At 50.6% G+C, this 11,782-nt stretch overlaps 1 protein-coding gene and 1 long non-coding RNA gene across 2 annotated transcripts; both read left to right on the forward strand.

The window, feature by feature from the left end:
• Positions 1-6,213: 6,213 nt before the first annotated feature.
• On the forward strand, positions 6,214-7,135 carry LOC141378709 (uncharacterized). The gene is made up of 2 exons (XM_073929806.1): positions 6,214-6,481; positions 6,568-7,135. The coding sequence occupies exons 1-2, from the start codon at positions 6,268-6,270 to the stop codon at positions 7,098-7,100; spliced, it is 747 nt and encodes a 248-aa protein (XP_073785907.1). The 5' UTR covers positions 6,214-6,267; the 3' UTR covers positions 7,101-7,135.
• A 1,049-nt stretch (positions 7,136-8,184) lies between these two features.
• On the forward strand, positions 8,185-8,513 carry LOC137488305 (uncharacterized). Its single transcript, XR_011007307.2, has 2 exons — positions 8,185-8,303; positions 8,387-8,513. It is a non-coding gene; the product is annotated as an uncharacterized lncRNA (long non-coding RNA).
• Positions 8,514-11,782: the final 3,269 nt, after the last annotated feature.

An 11,782-nucleotide genomic window follows, 5' to 3' on the forward strand; every position in this document is an offset into this window, starting at 1 on the left:
AATCTACAGAGAATGAAATAAATTATATTTCTTCACAAAAGGACCATACCCCTTGCCAGAGTCCTCTGATAGATCAAGATGAAATGCCTCAACCTGAAAAAACTCAAAGACGCAGTCAAAGATCCCATGAACCCCCCAAAAGACTTCAATATCCTCAGTTGGGAAATCCTCTCAGTATGGTGATCCAGTCCTTGCTATCAGGCCTGAGCACAGCGTTTACCAACTCCCTGGAAGAAAACCTGGAACAGTTTAATAGTGTGCCCACCATTGTGACTGTTCAACCCCAGATGCAGAGGGACCTGCATGCATTCAGGAGGGGAGAGTGTAACCCAGCTCACTGACTAGGTCACTAAAACAAATTATAAATAGTTTATTTTAAATTATAACATTTTATTTTATGATTGTGAGGAGAAATATTAAATAGTTCATTTATATTATATACATAGTGTTTAAATATTAATAATAAATAGAGAATAAAGTAAGTTTTGACTTGGTGGAGGTCGGAGGTTAGCTCCGCCCCCTTGCGTGTGTGTGAGAGCTGCCGGTGAAGGAGAGTCACTTTGATTAATCAGCGCGAGCAGATTGAACGACATTAGACACTGTGAAACAGAAGTTTAGATAATCCAAACGATCTAAAAATCATATTGTTTCGGTGATTGACTGAGAAAAGCCCTAAAGTTTCTGGTTTTAAGGATAGAAAGCTGACAACAAGTGATAGAAACGAGAGAAGTGCGAGCGGAGCATATTAATGCGATCGAGAGAATAGAAAACTTATATTTAATCGAGACACATTCTTTTTTATTCTCCCTGTTCATCTTTATCTTTCCTTGGTGAGTAAGAGATCATTATTATTAGCTGTTAATTGGTTTTGACATGTTTTTGTAGCTGTTTAGAATAGAAAGCAAGCATGATTTATTTAAAAATGTTTATCTGGAGTTTATTTTATTACCACATAATTGTAAATATTGTTTATGCACTCCGAAAATGTGCATTGGTTGAATTTGCATTTATTTTTCTTTGTTTTTCATTGGAAATGTATTGCATGTGACGCTAGCTTTGCTAGCCGTGTACATAGACTTTAATGTATTCAGTGAGAACATGTGACTGACTAGCATTTATGTTATCTATGCTGAAATGAGTGACACAGACAATGTGTTTTATTTAAACATGTTTATTGAGTTTTTAATCCTTGTTTCTCTTTTGGCTTTGTGTTTTATCAAGGCCGGGTTTTTTTGTGTGTGTGCGTGTGTTCCCCTTTCTTGTTTCTGCTACAATATCCCGATCTGTCCCTGCCGTCGATGCTTTCTCGGTGGTCCGGACATGGCGAGCCGCCCTTCTGAAAGATCATAACTGGAAGTAAATTAATCCATTGCTCATTGAACTGGTAGGACAAAACATTCTTGCACTTTCACTGCGCTCATATTTTTGTTTTTATTCAATTTTGGATTTTTTCTCTATCTGGACAGATTTTTTGGATTTTTCACATCGAACTGGAGCTAAAAGAACTTTTTGAGTGTTGAACATTGAACTTGGACTCTGAATTACTACTTTTATTCAATCTTTTCCTTCGTTTTTTTTTATTTTTCTTCCTCATTGTATATGATTTGTGAAACTGAATTTTTCTGAAGTGAGATTATCATCTGAAGAGTGGTGATTTCATTATATCTTTTATTGTTTTATTCTAGTATTCTTCAAACTGAACTGTTTTGACATTTATTTATTTGCTTTATTTTGTTTTCCTCATCCAACTTGCTTAAACAATATACTTACCTCAGAAAGTAAAAAAAATTCATTTTGAAAACGAAATGCATTGATTTTATTTTTTTGCTGTTTGAAACAACTAACACTCATTTGGGGGATGGTGGGTCTCTAGCAGGGGGGGTCTTTGGAACGACCGCTGGCAAACGCTATGGATGAGCTCACCGTGGGCGTTGGTTAGACCAGGGGGAGAGCCCACCAAGCCATGCCCGGAAAGAGACCACTCTCCCCGGCATGACCCGCGCCTGGAGGGGGGGTAGCGCGTCCCTGGGTTTCGCTGACCTGCCGTCAAGTTTTCGATAACAGACACATATGAAGGACTTAGTGCAATTTTCGATTTAGCGGTTGAACGAACCAGGGGTCTAAAGAGGGGCCCGTTGCCCCAAAACAAGCGTTCAAACCCGGGGAAACCAAGTGGGCGCTGCTGCCCTGGTCCTACCAAGGACCCAGGTCTCAATGGCCAGCAAAGCTGCCCCAAAACAAGCGTTCAAATCCGGGCAAACCAAGTGGGCGCTGCTGCCCTGGTCCTACCAAGGACCCAGGCCTCATTGGCCAGCAAAGCTGCCCCAAAACAAGCGTTCAAATCCGGGCAAACCAAGTGCGCGCTGCTGCCCTGGTCCTTCCAAGGACCCAGGCCTCAATGGCCAGCAAAGCTGCCCCAAAACAAGCGTTCAAATCCGGGCAAACCAAGTGGGCGCTGCTGCCCTGGTCCTACCAAGGACCCAGGCCTCATTGGCCAGCAAAGCTGCCCCAAAACAAGCGTTCAAATCCGGGCAAACCAAGTGCGCGCTGCTGCCCTGGTCCTACCAAGGACCCAGGCCTCAATGGCCAGCAAAGCTGCCCCAAAACAAGCGTTCAAATCCGGGCAAACCAAGTGCGCGCTGCTGCCCTGGTCCTACCAAGGACCCAGGCCTCAATGGCCAACAAAGCTGCCCCAAAACAAGCGTTCAAATCCGGGCAAACCAAGTGGGCGCTGCTGCCCTGGTCCTAACAAGGACCCAGGCCTCATTGGCCAGCAAAGCTGCCCCAAAACAAGCGTTCAAATCCGGGCAAACCAAGTGCGCGCTGCTGCCCTGGTCCTTCCAAGGACCCAGGCCTCAATGGCCAGCAAAGCTGCCCCAAAACAAGCGTTCAAATCCGGGCAAACCAAGTGGGCGCTGCTGCCCTGGTCCTACCAAGGACCCAGGCCTCATTGGCCAGCAAAGCTGCCCCAAAACAAGCGTTCAAATCCGGGCAAACCAAGTGCGCGCTGCTGCCCTGGTCCTACCAAGGACCCAGGCCTCAATGGCCAGCAAAGCTGCCCCAAAACAAGCGTTCAAATCCGGGCAAACCAAGTGCGTGCTGCTGCCCTGGTCCTACCAAGGACCCAGGCCTCAATGGCCAGCAAAGCTGCCCCAAAACAAGCGTTCAAATCCGGGCAAACCAAGTAGGCGCTGCTACCCTGGTCCTACCAAGGACCCAGGCCTCGATGGCCAGCAAAGCTGCCCCAAAACAAGCGTTCAAATCCAGGCAAGGCCAGTGGGCTGAACACCATGGGAGTCAGGGGGTCCACGGGAGTCAAGGGTCCATGGCTGAGCTGCTAACCCGTCTCCCAGCATCCGTCACCCCGCAGCAAACATGAGACCTCATCGCTGACGGAGGCTAGAACGACGTGCGGCTGGTGCCCCATACACGAGCCCAAGGCCGGTGGTGACCCATTCACAAACCCAAAGGCCGATTGGGCCACCAGCGGTACGTCTTGGCCAGTTGGGTCACTAGCAGCACGTCTGTCTTATCCGTGCGGTTTGGAGGAGTTAGTGTCCCCGGGCTTAATAGTGGGGTGCCCGGGCACGGCTGGTGATTAGGTGCAAATCTGGAGGGTCTTTTGGAACCAGCGCTTGCCCCCGGAGAGTGTGTGTACCTCGGGCATTGCGCGCCGGGCACGGGGGCCCCCCACTGCTGGATGCCAGAGTCTCCGGGCCAGGGGGGGAGCTGGGCTGGGAGTGCCATCCCCGAAAGGGTGTGTGTACCTCAGGCATTGCGCACAGGGCACGGGGGCCCCCCACTGCTGGATGCCAGAGTCTCCGGGCCAGGGGGGGGAGCTGGGCTGGGAGTGCCATCCCCGAAAGGGTGTGTGTACCTCGGGCATTGCGCACAGGGCACGGGGGCCCCCCACTGCTGGATGCCAGAGTCTCCGGGCCAGGGGGGCAGCTGGGCTGGGAGTGCCATCCCCGAAAGGGTGTGTGTACCTCGGGCATTGCGCACAGGGCACAGGCCCCCTCCACCGCTGGATGCCAGAGGCCCCATCAATGGTTCACCAGCGGCTCCATCAATGGTTCACCAGCGGCACATCTTTACGCATCTAGCGCCAAAGGTCCAACAGGAAAACGTTATGCCTGGCGCTCACCGGGGCGTTGGTTAGACCCAGGCCCGAGCCCACCAAACCATGCCTGACGGGAGACCACCCTTCCCGGCCTACTTGTCGGGACGTCCCGTGCCTGGAGGTTTTTGCCCGACACCCACAATCTCTGACCTGCCATCAGGGTTTCGGGGAAGGCGAAGATTAATGGACTTAGTCTCTGACAGTCCAGTCGCCAGACCCCACGGTGACTGATCGATAGGAGCTAGTGTGGCGCCCCAGGGGCTAGGCCCCCACCCAGGCCCCCCAAAGCACCAACGGGGTCGGCCTCTATGGGTGTGGCAGATCCTCCCCGTCCTGGGCGCTCTATCAGGGAGGCGTGGGGGTGTCCCTCCGCACACAGCGCCCCCCCTTCCCGCCCCGATCTGTGGGTAAAGGACCCAGATGGCCCGTCTGGCTAAATGACCCAGAGCTTGTCTGCTGCTCAGCCCGCCCCCCTGGACTCCGTTTCCCCCGCGCCGATACTCGGCCCGTGCCCCCGCCCCACGCCCCTCGCCCTGCGAGGGCTGGGGGATGTTCGGTGGGTTCGGTCGAGTCACCCGGCGTGGTGAATCAAGGCCCCAGGGGCAGCGTAGGGAACGAGCTGGTGTAGGCTTCGATTCTACTCCCGCCCGAGTGTGTGCGTCTGCATCCCGTCCGTCCGCCCGCAACGCCGCCCACCCCCTGGGTTTATCCTTGCTGGCTCCCGGCTGACCCCCACCCCGCCTACCCTGCTCCCGGGGGGAGTGAGGGTGGTTGGTTGGGAGGGGAAGCTAGTGGACTCCGGCGAGGTGAAACGTGCCAGGGTCAGTGGTGCCGGGGTTACGGGCTGTCTGGACCCCCCTTTCGATGGTTGGTGCGTATCCCATGTTGGTTGTAGCAGGTCACAAAAGCTCCCGCGGCTGGCACGTGTGGAGCTGTCCCCCCCAAAAAAACGGCGCATGTTCGATGGGGCTCAAACAATCCCCATTTTGGGGTGGAAAAAGTGAACAAGAAAGGCTGTGGAAAAGCTCCCGCTGGCCAGAACAGCAAAATGAAGGGGGGATAGGGAGTGAGGTGGGACACCCCTTCCCCAACTCGAGTCGTAACAAGAGAGAGAGGTGTCAAACTGCTGACCGGGGCAACGATGAAGGGGCGGTGGGGTGCATTGTTTAACGGGACACCCCCCCCTCTGGTTCCTTTGAAAAGGGGGAAAGGGAGTGAGGTGGACACCCCTCTCCCCCCTACTTGAGAGTTGTAACAAAAGAAGGCTTGAACCGTAGGATCCCCGTAGGGCATCGGCTTACACCCCCTGGTGCGGGGGGGTGTCCTTCCCCTTTAAGAAACACGGGTCCACCAACGTCATGACGCAGAAGTGGACGCCGCCTCCGCCCGCTTATCAACCGCCGCACGTGGCGTGTGGGCTCCTTTCCCCCTCTGCACTGGCTCCAGCACGGTCATGGCTGAATGTATCCTATGCTTCAACGTCTACAGCCGGCTCGCGCCTCACCTGATGGCCGTTCACAAGGTGACCAACGCGGACGAGAAGCGGCTGCTGCTCGCGCTGGCCGCCGGCCGCGTGGACACTCGGAAGTCGCCGTGTCCGGTCCCGGGCTGTCGCAGGACGCCAGCCCGCCTGGACAGGCACTTGAGGCAGCATGTGGAGCTCTCGACCTCGGGGCGGAAAGAGGCTATGGGGAGGGCGAAACGCCGGAAAGTAGCCCAGGAGTTGCAGTGGCTGCGGTCCACCCAGCCTGCAATCCCCGTCGTGTCCCAGCTAGCATCGTCCTCCGATGGGGAGCGGGACTCGGAGGGCCCAGACTTGAACCAAGAACTGCTGGTGACCCTGAAGAAGAAACAAATATTTCCTTTCCGGGCCACCAGCAGCTCTTGGTTCATCCAGTCACGTCTGTCTGCCCCCGCTGCCCCGGGTCCCATTCGCGGGGGAGAGGGGCAGACAGACGTGGCTGGATGAACCAAGGGCTATTGGTGCCCCGGAAGAACGAACAGGGGGAATTGCTGGAACGGCGGAAGGGCTTGCTTACCTAGCAGGGCAGGAATTTTCCTCCCAGCGGACCGCGGACCGCGGCTGCAGGCGCGCCACCGAGCGCATACAGGCTCAGTTCACGGACCTGGGGAAACAGGTTACCAAGATGCGGTCCACCCTGCTCCAGATCACACGCCTCTACCGGGAGCTGAGGAAGGGAGAAGGGGGGAGAAGGAGGAGGAAGAGGGCGAGGAGAACCAGGTCGCCTCCTGCACCACCGGCTCCCGGGCGAGGGGCGGCCGGAGGTCCGACGCCCCCCGAGCCTCCGGAGGCTTTGGAACCCACTGCCTACCCGTTCCCGGACCACGTCCCCGCGCTGAGTTGAGTATATTTCAGGCACGTCACTGTCACTCTGCTGGGTGTGTGCCTTCGGGGAAATTGACTCTTGGTTGTGCTCGTTCCACAGACCTTCTCTTGGGGGAGTTCAAAGGGTACCAACTGGGCAGCGAGCCCACCGCGCGCCTGCGGAACAACGTCACTTCGAAGCTGGGGAGAATCAAAGCCTTCCTTGGTTACATGGCCAGGGGCACCGCGGAGCCAGGGAACTTCCTTTTCCTCAACCAACCAGCCCGAATCCGAGCGTGGGCCGCCCTGCTAGGTCAGACCCACATGGCCGAGCCCACCAGGCAGCACTATCTGAAGAACGTGGGTCAGTTCCTGGACTACCTCTCGGAGACGCCGCCGGCCGCCTGTCAGCTCTCCAGCACGGCTCTGGTTCTGATTCGAAGGGAGGTCAGAGCCCTCATTCGCGGCATACGCCGGCGTGTCGTCGTGCACGAGGTAAGGACCAAGCAGGCGAAGGAAAGCCGACTGATCCCCAAGGCCAGCCTGGTGCGCTGTCACCGGACCGCTGGGAGGAAAATTCCTGCCCTGCTAGGTAAGCAAGCCCTTCCGCCGTTCCAGCAATTCCCCCTGTTCGTTCTTCCGGGGCACCAATAGCCCTTGGTTCATCCAGCCACGTCTGTCTGCCCCTCTCCCCCGCGAATGGGACCCGGGGCAGCGGGGGCAGACAGACGTGGCTGGATGAACCAAGAGCTGCTGGTGGCCCGGAAAGGAAATGTTTGTTTCTTCTTCAGGGTCACCAGCAGTTCTTGGTTCATCCAGCCACGTCTGTCTGCCCCCGGGGCAGCGGGGGCAGACTGGGTGAACCAAGATCTGCTGGTGCCCCTGAAGAAGAAACGCACATTTCCTCTCCAGGCCACCAGCAGCTCTTGGTTGAGCTGCTGGCGCCCCGGAGAACAGGTCACCAGCAGCCAAGAGCTGTTGGTGACCCAGAAAGGAAATAGAACCGTCGGTGGTCTAATCTGTCTAATGTCCTTCACCAGATAGCCTCGAATCCAACCCAAGCACTAGGCAACAGTGGCGCTACTATGGCTTTCTGACTGGCTACCTAACCTCCATCTCTGGGCACCGCTGTGGAGTCTTCCAGAATCTCACAATCCAGGAGGTTGAAGAGGCCTCCAGAAGCCCCGACGAGTCTGCTTATGTCATTAACGTGAGTATGGCGCAAGTAAGGTGGGGGTCACCAGTAGCATGCTCTCTCACTCACTCACTGCTTGTTCTCTGATGGCAGATTACCACTCACAAAACAAACAGAGCCTTTGGGGCGGCTCAGCTGTCCCTAAACAGGGAGGAATACAGCTGGTTCCGCAGGTTTTTGGCGCTGTGGGCTGGTCTCCCCGGAGGGAGCCAGGCTACCTATTTCTTTTTCACTTCCAGAGCCAGTCCTTGTCGGACCCTGAACAAGTACTTTCAGTCTGCTTGGCTCAGTATGGGCCTTCCAGGCAAACCCACCTTTACTGACGTACGGACTGCGATAACGACCCATGTGAGTAGGCATTGTGACGCCCCTGTAACTACCAGCGGCGGCTTCGATCCTAATCAAGCTTCTGTCTCTCTCCGAAGCAGGCAAAGAATGCACACTCTTCAGAGGATTGCCGCAAGGTGGCGCAATTCATGTGCCATGACACTTCAACCTCAGATAAGTTCTACGCACTTCACCTCGGACCTCTCCAAGCACGCGAGCGCCGCAGACTCTTTGAAAGGGCCCTGGTGGAGGAGGAGGAGGATGGGGAGGCAGCGGGCACTGAAAGCCCCCCGCGGAAAGGGCGCAAGAGGACAGAGACTTCCGTCTCTCCCCTGGTAAAAATCAGATTCTCTTTGGCGTGGACAGCAGAACGTGTGGCATTGGCTAACTAACTGCCCTTTATGTGTCTCTTTTCCAGGAGGGAACCAGCAGGAGGACGCTGCCATGGCGCCCTGCCAGGGGGAAAAGCCAGGGCGCTCGCCCGCTCGAACAAACAGAAGACTCTGAATCGTCCTGAATAAATATTGTACAACTTAACGGTCAAATGGTGTTCAGTGTCTTCATTATTCCTTTTATTTATTATCTGTGTGGTAAAAGTAGATTCAGTGGGGACAAAAATGAGCCCTGTCTTCTTAGTTCAACGCTGTATGCCTGCTGCGTCTAGGTTCTGCCTTGGCTACGTTCCGATTGGGACAGATTAGCCCTAACTTGTGTGTTAAAAGTGTCACGTGGGATGCCCTCGTCCAGGTTCTGCCTTGGCTACGTTCCAATTGGGACAAACTATCCCTGCCTTGTGTGTTAAAAGTGACTCGCGGGACGCCCCCGTCCAGGTTCAGCCTTGGTTGATAGCTCATAGGGAGAATGAATCCCTTTTGCAGCACAAGGAGGTGATGGGCTGGACAAATCTGTCCAGGTCTGCAAATGCTTTGAACGCCCAGAAGGCCTTGAGTCCAATTCTGTATATTAGCAAGCTTCTCCCGGGACAGCTCGGTCCTTAGAGATGCATGAATAGGTCAGGACAGGGCAGCTGTGGAGTGGAGGTTAACTTTATGGAGTTATTCAACTTTATCTTTGAGTCTGACTTATTTGACTATCTAAAACTGGTTGTTATTTCTATACACTCTTGCGAGCGAATTAAAATCTTCTGACATCTAGTCCTAGTAAGAAAATAGCAAATACTGTAAAAATAACAATAGAAAACGCATCAATAACACATAGATAAGGGTTACATCATGTATGTCAGAAACTGTAGTTTACTGCTGAACTCATTTTGTCATGGTAAAATAACACAGTAATCGAATAATAACACTTCAGTCTTCTGCCGAAGCTCAGACACGCTGCTTTGAGAAACTATCAATCACAGCTGTCAATCACGATGACACGCCCAGCATTAAATTACTGCTAAAAACAAACTGTTTACAAAAATGAGGATCTGCACCTATTTCAGCACAATAATCAGTGCCTTAATCGACCAGAACCATCTCTCGGGACATTTTTTTGCAAGTGTAATTAATTTTTTTATTTGGGCTCAAGTCTCCTTCATTAACACGGAGGAGGCGGGCTTTATGACTTTTACTGCAGCCAGCCCCCAGGGGGCGATCTAATGGCCGAGACCTTCACTCAAACGCAGGCTTGCGGCACACTTGGTACTAATATCTGCATCACAAACAATTTTAAAGCACATCTGGGGCCTCATGTATCAACGCTGCGTACGCACAAAAACTTTGCGTACGCCAGGTTTCACGCTCAGAATCGCTCACATTTGGATTTACTAACAATGAACTAAACGTGGGAATGTGCGCAGCTCCACGGCAGCTTTATGGCTGGCGTACGCACATTTTTTGTGCGTGTCTGTTTTATTTCTATTGGCGACTCCTAGAGGCAGTTGTGTTGAATTCCTCTCTACAAAATGTCTGAGCAGTGCAATGGCAGCTGTATGAGACTGGTCCATCTAGCAGGTATATAAGGTTTCCATACCATACATTTGACCAGCTAAACATTAAAGCACAATTTGCAGCGGTCGCCTGTTTTCCCAATGTAATCTGATCTACTGCACGCACATTGTTATAAAGACACTATCTAAAGATGAATTTGCATGCGTGAATCAGAAACATTTCCATTCAATAAATGTGCAAATAAAGTCAAGTCAAGTCAACTTTATTGTTAATCAAACCATGCAACAGTACATTACACAGCAGACTGAAATTGCATTTCTCCCATACTCCAATGTGCAATTTAAATAAAATAAAATATGAAATTTATGAAAAATGATAATAGTATAAATAAAATATGATGCACAAACTTATTAATGATTTCTACTTGTCTTTCTCGTGATAAATAGTAGGCAAAATCTGATATGTAGCGGGGAGAAAAAGAAGAAAGAGTTCATAAGACGCTGGATTCGAACCGAGTTCATGCTCAAACGTGTCAAAACATGTAGACATGCGTCTTAACGAACTGCACCACTGAGACTGTTACAGGCACTGCAACAGTTTACAGCTATAAACCACACCATTTCTTTTTTTAATTTACTCAGTGTGATGTTCAGATTCAACTGTGTTAACCGCATCAGCTAAACTCTCCCACTCTATTTTTTTCTTTTGTTGTTAATTCCGGAGAACAAACTTGCAAATAACACCGCTTTTCTCTGGTCTACCTCCGAAAGCAGCACCTCCAATTCACATTCTGTTGAAAGTTCCTCTTTTTGCTTGCTTTTGCCTTTGCTTTTTCGTTGGGTTTTGCCAAAGTAGAGTCATTAGAATATTCATACTGGGGTGGGGGGGTGGGGGGGTGGTTTGCGTTCAGTCAGATGTACAAAAGAATATGCGTGAGATTCGGCGTACGCAGTGTTTCATACGTCTGAATTTTTGCGGCGTACGCAATGTTTTAGTAAGATTTCCATGCAAGTCTTCGTACATGAGGCCCCTGCTGTTGGAATGCAATCTTTAACGTAACCAAAAAAGACATCAGCATCTGAATTTGAATAGGAGAAGGAGTATAAATTATTGTAGCAACAATACATTTCCTTGGAAATAACTTTAGGATCTGTACATTCTAGACCATTAATCATTAAAGCTTTAACACTGTCATATTTTTGTCTCTCTCTCTTTTTTCCAGTGTTCTAAAACATGCCAAACTCCTTTCCCCCTCCTTTATTTACTTAGCTCTCAATCTTATATATGCACCTTAGGCTTTGTTAACATACATTGTATAACAATAATTGGAGTAGCATTTTCACTTATGAGAGATTTAGTTCAATGCTGTTTATTTCTTAAATAAGTTAGATTTTTTTGTGTTTACATATACATTTTTGGTGGTGGTTTGGGGGTAAAAATATAACAAAACAAAAAGAATATGAAAAAAATTGTTTTGTGTAACAACAATGGAATGACTCAAGGATAATGTAGTGCACTACCAAAATTTATTTAGTATATTAAAAGGCTTATTAGACTTAATATAAAATATATATAAAGAATTAACATATAAAAAACTTTGTGTAAAAAAATTTTGAGTGTAAAAATCTTGATAGTTTTGTGGGTCTCATCTATCAAATCTGATGTTTATTTTGTATTTTATATTAAATTTAAGTCAGGTTCTACAGCTTGATTTTCTTTTTCTGAAACCATTCGAGAGACCTTAGCTGTGTTTTGGATCTTTGTCTTGAAATGTCCATTCTGGTTTCATCTTCATCATCCTGGTAATGTAGATGTTTTTTACTGAAGCAGCTAATATTTATTTACAAGGACAAAGGGCAGAGAGTTGCTAAATAACTAAGATTTCAGCTGCTGTTAGGGCTTTCACTGCCTTTTTACGC

The sequence above is a fragment of the Danio rerio genome, chromosome 18, assembly GCF_049306965.1.
Source record: "Danio rerio strain Tuebingen ecotype United States chromosome 18, GRCz12tu, whole genome shotgun sequence".
NCBI lineage: Eukaryota > Metazoa > Chordata > Actinopteri > Cypriniformes > Danionidae > Danio > Danio rerio.

Excerpts from the sequence above, each read along its gene's own strand:
- LOC141378709 (XM_073929806.1), top strand. The coding sequence starts at position 6,268 with ATGCGGTCCACCCTGCTCCAGATCACACGCCTCTACCGGGAGCTGAGG. Across the intron at positions 6,482-6,567 it reads GGACCACGTCCCCGCGCTGA|ACCTTCTCTTGGGGGAGTTC; the intron begins GTTGAGTATATT and ends CTCGTTCCACAG.